This window comes from Salvia splendens, chromosome 8 (assembly GCF_004379255.2).
Source record: "Salvia splendens isolate huo1 chromosome 8, SspV2, whole genome shotgun sequence".
Lineage (NCBI taxonomy): Eukaryota > Viridiplantae > Streptophyta > Magnoliopsida > Lamiales > Lamiaceae > Salvia > Salvia splendens.
The window spans coordinates 18,346,068-18,354,478 of NC_056039.1; the positions used below are offsets into that span (position 1 = coordinate 18,346,068).

Genomic DNA, 8,411 nt, shown 5'->3' on the forward strand with positions numbered 1-8,411 from the left:
GCAACACCATTGCGGAAAGATCTAAGAGCATCTCCAGTTGGCGGATGTCCCACTCGGACATCCACTAGGACATCCCAAAAACACCTCCTGCCACGTCACTAGGACTTCCCATCCCACTGCCACGTCACTAGGACATCCCCTGCACAATCCGCCCTTCCCATCGCCCTTCCCACTAGGACTTCCCGCAATAAAAAAAATCACAATAATGTAATTACGTAAAAACGGAATTATAATTTTGACACGGAATACGGGAAAGCAAAATACGGGAAAAATACATAGTCATAAAACATAAAAAAAACATAGTTAGAAAAAAAACAAAATACATAGTCATTCAAAAAAAGAAAAATACATAGTCCAATATCCCCGGCTCACTCCGTGCTATCCTCGTCGCCCGTGCCGCCCCCGTCGCCAGTGCCAGCCCCGTGGCCCGTGTCGGCCCCGTCGTCCCCGCCGCTAATCTCGGCGCCATCATCTCCAATGGGTGGCATCCCCAAATCGCACCGACATCCATCGATGACATCCTTCAACATCCCCTTGTACACCGGATCGGTCGTGCTATGCCACCTATGCATGGTCCGGACCAAGCTAGTCGTTAACTGCGCGCGGGCGAGTCGGTCGATATCTTCTGGGGTAGCAGGGGCCTCCGATTGGACCTCGAACGACCCGCTGCTGCTTCCCCTAGCCCTCCGCTGCGCAGCCTTTTGCCCAACCGGGCGACGACGGCGGCGAGAGTCTGATTGAGGTAGCGGGGACACTTCGTCGGCTTCTGGGAGCTCGTGCGAACCAGCACTGCTGCTGTATTCACCAGAAGCGTTGATCTTCGTCTGCTTCGCCCAGCCAAATTCGACTCCCCCACAAAACTTTGGGGAATCCTTCACCACGAGAAAGGCCTCCCACTGATCGAATTGTTTGAACTTCAAGGCTCTGTCGGGGTACTGAGCATAGGCACGGTTCCAGACATCCTCCTCGGACATACCGCTGCTTGCCTGGCGGAGATTGTTTTGGTAGAGGCCCGCAAATCGACTAAGCTTAGGCCTCAACCGCTCCAATTGTTTCCGGCACTGTTCGGGAACGCGACGCTTCGCCCCAGCCGGTTTGTGTGTGTGGTAGGCTTCAGCGATGCGATACCACAGTCTGTCAATATGTTGGTTGGCACCGACATAGGGATCCTCGACTACTGAAACCCAAGCCTTCGCAAGCGCGACATTTTCCCACGGGCTCCATACCGTCCTCTTTCCCGTCTCATCCTCATCCTCCTCCTCCGCCACCGTTCGCGAGGAAGAGCCCGGGGCTTTCCCCTTGCCCTTGCCACGTCCCTTCCCCCTGCCTAGAGTCTCCCTGACTGGAGATAGCCCCAACTCCTCTAAAGAGAAAGTTTCCAAGCTGGTGAACTGAGTCTCCGGAACATAAGTGGAGGGGGTATCAGTAGACAGCATATCGATAACTGGCCGATAGACATCGTCCGCTTGTGGGCCCCTGCCACCCCCTCCCCCCGGCATCATCCCACCCATCCCCATCATATTTGGGGTCATGCCCCCCATCGCCATCCCCGGCCCCGGCATCATCATATTTGGGGTCATGCACCCCATCCCCATCCCCGCCATCATCCCCGGCATCATCATATTTGGGGTCATGCCCCCCATCCCCGCAGCCCTGGGCATCATACCACCCATCCCACTCATCCAATTGTACATATAAGGGGACATCATCCCACCCATTCCACCCATCCCCGACATTGTCGGAACTGTTGTCGCATTTCCGCTAACGTTTCCCTCCAGGTCGATGGGAAACGCCGGAGTCTGCGACTCGCTCGTGGCAGGGGAGTTCCTATCGTTCTCCATTAAGTAGAAATGAAATTTGTAGTAAAAGAAGAGAGAAACTTGTTAACACAAGTGGTGCGAATGAAATGAAGTTCAACGAGCCGTATATATAGAGTTAAAAAAAAATTAATTACCGGACGTCCGACCCACTCCACAATGGCGGACGTCCGCCCGTCCGTCGCCCGCACGTCCGAGGACACCCGACGTCCTCACGGGACGTCCGTATCCGACCTTCGACGCCACAATGGCGGACGTCCCGGTCGCCCGTCGCGGACGTCCGACCGGACGTCCGCCATTGGAGATGCTCTAAGAGCTCGAATTGGCGAATCCAGCAATAGTCGAAGAAAGTCAATTGCCCCCCAACATACTTCTTCTGTCCATTGATTTCGAAGATTGACCCTCCGTGATGAAAAGCGACGGAAAACATCCCGACATGGTCCCCTGTTAGGGGGTTTGTATAGAATTAGAAAACTTCCAAATTTAAACCAAACAATTTCACATATAAAGTCCTAATTTCCCAAACGCGACGACATCAAAACAATTTCACAAAACAACCAATTTTCGGAGCCCTAAATCACAGTCAAAATCGGTTGCTTGGAATTTTAAATTTGAACTTACTATATTCGTCTTCCGGAACAAAGAAATCCGGCCGAGGATCGCGAATGCTCCACGTTTCTGGGTCTACGTCGATTATCTCCGGTCGACCCCTTCTACCGTATCCAGGTGATGCCGGAGGTGATGGTGACGCAGAAGATGGCGTTGGCGGCTTCTTTTTGCCCCTTGAAGAACTACGGCCGGAACTTCGTCTCTGTTTTGGAGGCATTGATGAAAATGGCGTGAAAGGCAGCGGCGTTTTCCGAGAATTAGTAGAAAATTGTGGTGAGATACGGTTATGCAGACGAAAATGATGCAGTTAAAGTGGATTGGAGGGAAAAATGAAAGAGAAACTACCGCCTAATTGTTTTGGCGAAATGGCTACAAAATTGGAAATTACAATGCAGGTCCGAGGGTTTGAAAATAATAGGGGACAAGAACCATGCTTTGCAGTCACATCAAATCTTTTCGCAGGTCCCATCAACAGTCTATGCAGCACTGGCGGCCATACAAAAGGCCGGTTTTGCCCTTCCAAGCCCTGAGGGTATTATGGTCCGAAAATACACGATTTGTGATTACATATTTTGTTAGATCCCTCTGGTGGGATTTTTAAAAGTTAAGGGTCTCTGCCGTTACACATCGTAAAGTTGGGGTCATTTGGTGCAGTTCACTCAAAAAGGAAAGAAGGCTTTCATTCTAATTGTCTGCACTCTCCCCATCTCAATTTCCTCACACTCACACGCCAAACGCTCCTTCTGCAATCGCCGGCTCCTCTTCGTGGTTCTATCCCCCGCGTATGTATATCTCTCTCTCTCAAACCCACACACATCCACACATATTGTTGTGCTAATCTCTTCCCTATCAATGTCATAATCGGTTTAATACAACGGTTAACACTGTTTCCTGTTTTGGCCTGAATTTGGTTTTCGTCTTCCAATTATTTTTTCCATGACTTTGCTCTATATATGCCTCTTTGCAAAACAAACACTCTAATTCATTTCTCCCACTTTTCAATTTTTTTGTTATGGATTTTGGGCGTGAACAGTGATGTGTTTAATACACCAGCTGCAGTTTTAATCCTGTGTTTTCACCTAATTTTGGGTTACAATTTTTTCCCTTCGTGCTTTGTTTTGAATTGCTCTCCATTTCCCCCTAATTTTTATCCCTTCATTTTCAATCCTCTTCCTTGATTTGTCTCTCTGCTTCCACCTTATTCGACGCTGCAATTTTCCACAGTTTCTTAGTTTTTGGCTTTATTTTTTTGCATGATTTCGCTTGGATTTTGGAAATGCAATGTTATGGAGTCCCTTATTTTATTTTCTTCTTATTTATCAATATGTGCAGAAATAATGTTTTTTCCTGTGCAATTTGGTATGCAATTTAAAATGATTGTTTAGTGTTAATAGGATCAATAATTTGGTGAAGAGGAGTATGTAAGTGAAGGAGATCTTAGAGAAGAAGATCTAATATTGGGAATATTACTTTCTGAGTTTCTAAATCAAAGAAAGGTCCATTATCAGAATCAGATAATGGTGAAGCTTATCTAACTGGAAACTTCGCTTAGTAGTTAGTGCATAAATGGACACTCTTTATTCATTATAGGAATGATTTGTCGTCGTGTGCATTGCAGTGCTCAACAATAAGCTTTGGCTCCAATCTTTATATTTCTTCTTCAATCTAACCCTTCAGAGCTTTTGATGATCAGAATGTCTAATAAATAATTTATTCATTGATTAATTGATTCTGCAACCACTATTGTTTACTTGGATATGTATAGAACCTTGTCATGTGGACAGTCTCTCTGAAGTTTGTTGGCTAACATGTACATGGTGGTTGTATCGAACCAAAATGAAATTGTTACTTTCAGGGAGGATCCTTTGCATTGAATGGAGCTGACATCGAAAGGGCAGGGGAAGATTAATAAGAGAACAAGGCGATGCTGGACAACTAGGGAAGAACAAGTGTTGATTGCTGCACTGAAAGATATTGTATCAAAAGGCTGGAAATGTGAAAATGGATTCAGAGCAGGATATCTAAAGGTACTCACAGGCTCCATGAAGAAAGTTTTTCCGGGTACAGATATTAGAGCTGAGCCTCACATAAATTCCAAGCTTCATGTGTGGAAAACACATTATGCTTCCCTGTCGTCCATGCTTAATGTAAGTGGTATCACTTGGAACGACTCAACCAAAATGATCGACGCTCAGGATGATGCGTGGAATTCGTATGTGAAGGTATGTTCCTATTTTGGAACTCAGTTCTGTATTCATATGATCAAATCCTGATTTATATCTGAATCCTTACCAAGCATCCATTGAGTGCAAACTTGTAATGTTATTCTTTATGAGTCTTGAGCAGAAATCTATGGTGTTTCTCCATGTGCTTCCAGTTTAGAAAAAGTTTACTGATAAATGATGTAAAGAAGTGGGAAAACTGATGATAGAATCTTGATGATGAGTTAGTTTTTTCAACAAAAAAGATGGAGTTGCATTGAAAAAAAACCTTAGGAAAGTGTATGCTGTTTCTCCTCTTGCACTAACATTGTTTAAGCTATTTCCCTCAGACAGATAGCCATGCTCCCACGATGAGGTACAAGTCCTGGCAATTTTACCCCGATTGGTGTCAAATATTTGGCAAGGGCAGTGTAATCATGGAAGATACTGATCATATTGCTGACGTAGTTCTAGAACTGGAAGCAGATAAAGCAAAGGAGAAAGAAGCCGTAGCAAAATTTGGCTGCGTCTTTGAGGGAGATGAGGACGAAAATGAGATGTCTGTCTGTCAACCTCAAAGTGATGGGACCGGGAAGAAGCAAGCTCCAAACAAGAGGAAGATGTCGGGGTGCAGCTCAGATCCTTCTGCTGCTGCTGTCAATGTTTCCCCTAACAAACAAGATGCAAGGTTCGAAGGCGTTATTGCCAGAAGAAGTGTAGGCTTCGAGTATGATGGTGTCACAAATGCTAGGAGAGGACTGTATGCTGAGCTCGGGAGGATCCCCGGGCTCCAGGTGCGCGAAAAGTTGACTGTGGCAAAGTTTCTTGTGAACAAAACCGGAGATTTGGAGCTCTTCTTCAGTCTTCCGGACGAGGCGAAGGTTGAGATGGTTAACATGATTTTAGCTGGAGAGTACTGATGAGCTGATTGTGTAGGTATGGATGAAGAAGATGTAAGATCTAATCTTATTTTGCAGTGTGTATACTTTTGGCAGATGTGTATGTTATCTATTATCGGCTTGGTTACTTGATGGACAATATGCCCAAATATTCTGTAGTATATACTGTTCTTAATGAAGTAAATATGTAGGTATCATCTTGTTTTGCAATGTCTTAGCTTTTTTTAGTTGAAGTGGAGTTTGGCTTGTGAAAGTAATGTGATTATTTTTGTTTGGTTTGGATTTTATAAAACTGAAAAGTGGAAAACAGTCCTTAATAATGGGAGGAAGAACATCTTTAATTATGGATTTACGGGAGTTTGGTTACACAAATGGTTCAATACATTTTATCATGTATTCGTATTATTCCAAATTAACTTTCACCACGACAATACATTAAAAAGTCAAAAATTTCGTCATTTCAGACTTTCTTATCCCTACTTCAAATGCTGGAAAGTATTATCACACTGATAACAAGTAATATATAAAAATAATAAATGATGAAATTTTTACAAAATTAAAATGCGACGTACCTCCCATTAAAAGCATCCACAATTGTTGTGACTAGTGGGCAGACTAGGGATTGCCACATCAGCATTTCTTAGTCTAAATGATTCTCTTGTAGAGGTGCAAACTAATTTTCACCCTTTCAATTTTATATTTAATTTTAATTTTTTTGTTTTCAAATAAAAAATATAATATACTCCAATCCGGCCCACGTTATTTAAAGCGTTTCTTTTCAGCACGAGATTTAAGAAAATTGCGCTTAGTGAGTTAAATAAAGTAAAATAAAGTAGAGGAAAGAATAAAGTAAGAGAGAGAAGATAGTGTAAGTAAAAAAAACAATATAGTAGTAACTTGGGACAACCCAAATGTAATACGACTCAAGTAACTTGGTACGGATGGAATATAAAACACAACAAATTTAAAAAAAAACACTTACATTAATTGAAAAAAACACCAACATTTTATTTTTGAAAAATAAAACACCAACATTACTTAAATTAAATTTACATTATCATAAAAATATAAACATGATTATAGGCAAAAAATTATAAACAAAAAAAAAGAATCGAATAAAATGAGTAAAGTATAATAAAAGTCAAAATTAAAAACATGTTGAGTTTGGTGTTTGAATCCACACCTCTATAACATTTCAAGACACATTTACCACTAGACTAAATATAGATTTTGTACTGAAATCAAGCAAATTTTTACATAAAACAACAAAAACTCTCTTTTAAGTGTAAAACTAAATTCCCACGTCGAAATCACAAAGAAATTAGTGTTGAAAACCTATCTATAAAACAACCATTATTCCACTTTGAAGTCACAATGAATGTTGGAGTTGAAAATCTATCTATAAAAGGTTTACTTAAGCAACACAAAACTTACTCATCTAGTGTGAAGGATTATATTCTACAAAATATAATCTTTCACTAATTCATGATCCATCTTTTAGTATGAATCGTTGTGAAATTCTCTTTTTTTTTTATTTTCTAGTTATTATATAAATAGAATCGAATTATTTTTCATATAGTAATAAAAATATTAGCAAAATAAAAGTAAAATTCCTATAATTAAATAAAAGTTACTCCCTCCGTTCCGCCATAGTTGAGACATTTCTTTGCGACACGGAATTTTTAAAAAATATTAATTGTGTTAAATGTAGGGAGAGAAAAGTAAGAGAGAGTAAAAAAGTAGAGAGATAAAGTAAAAAAGAGAATGAAATAAGAAAGGAATAGTGAATTAATTATATAGTAAAAAATACGGAGTATGTAAATTTTAGTCGAATGGAGGACACAAACCTTGAGAAAATATTCAGTGGACCTTCTACACCAAAGTTTCATTATGAGGTGGTGTACTCAACCTTTTAATTTTGAGTGAACTACAAAAATGGTCCTTGGACTATGGGTTTATCCCGCCCATAGTCCATGGGCTTTAAAAATATCGTCAGACATCCCTGGACTAAGGGTTTATCTCAAAATTGGTCTTTTTGCCATTTTTTGATACGAAAATACCCTTTTGAGAGTTTGAGCAATTTGGTCTTTTTACAATTTTAACATTTTAAATCTTATATTATTTCAATGATGTACTAAATCTGATATTATTTCAAAATTATCATTCTTATTCCCTTTTGTCATCCTTTACTTTGTTTCTTTATTCAATATTATATTTAATTTTATAAAATTAAATTTTAAATATAGATTTTAAATATCAATAAATTTTTATTGATTATTAAAATTATTAAATAACAAAAATTAATAGTTTTAATCAATATTTTATAGTGTCTTATATTTAATCAATAAGGTATGCCGACGCCAACTTAGTTTTAATCAATATTTAATAATTTTAATCATAAATAGATCATATAACACTATTATTCTAAAGTAAATATGCATCTAATATAAGACTAACATAATTTTTGTTTATTTATTTGAAAACAATCAAAATTAACTACTGTATAAAATTTAAACAAAATACTCATATATAAAATTTTAGTAGTATCAAATTTTTAGTCAACTTCATAATATATAATCACAATCAATTATAACAATCGAATGAAGGCTAAGTAGAATAGCTCTTATTTTTTCATCATGATTAATATTTTTTTGTACTTCGTCGATTCAACTGAATATTATATTAAATAAAAAAAATTAATAGTTTTAATCAATATTTATAGTGTCCATGAATTAAGAATTTTAAATAATAAAAATTTATTTATATTTAAAAATCTAAATTTAAAATTTCATTTTATAAAATTAAATCTAATATTGAAATAAAGAAAGAAACAAAGTGAAGGGTGACAAAAGGGAAGAAGAATGATAATTTTGAAATAATATCAG

At 39.2% G+C, this 8,411-nt stretch overlaps 1 protein-coding gene across 2 annotated transcripts; it reads left to right on the forward strand.

Moving 5' to 3' along the window:
• The first annotated feature begins 3,099 nt into the window (after window positions 1-3,099).
• On the forward strand, window positions 3,100-5,736 carry LOC121743804. Of its 2 annotated transcripts, none has more exons than XM_042137172.1 (3): window positions 3,100-3,208; window positions 4,282-4,648; window positions 4,978-5,736. In XM_042137172.1, the coding sequence occupies exons 2-3, from the start codon at window positions 4,301-4,303 to the stop codon at window positions 5,545-5,547; spliced, it is 918 nt and encodes a 305-aa protein (XP_041993106.1). In that variant the 5' UTR covers window positions 3,100-3,208; window positions 4,282-4,300; the 3' UTR covers window positions 5,548-5,736. The 2 variants fall into 2 exon arrangements, with proteins under 2 accessions (XP_041993106.1, XP_041993107.1); XM_042137173.1 differs by having other exon boundaries at window positions 3,131-3,212.
• Window positions 5,737-8,411: the final 2,675 nt, after the last annotated feature.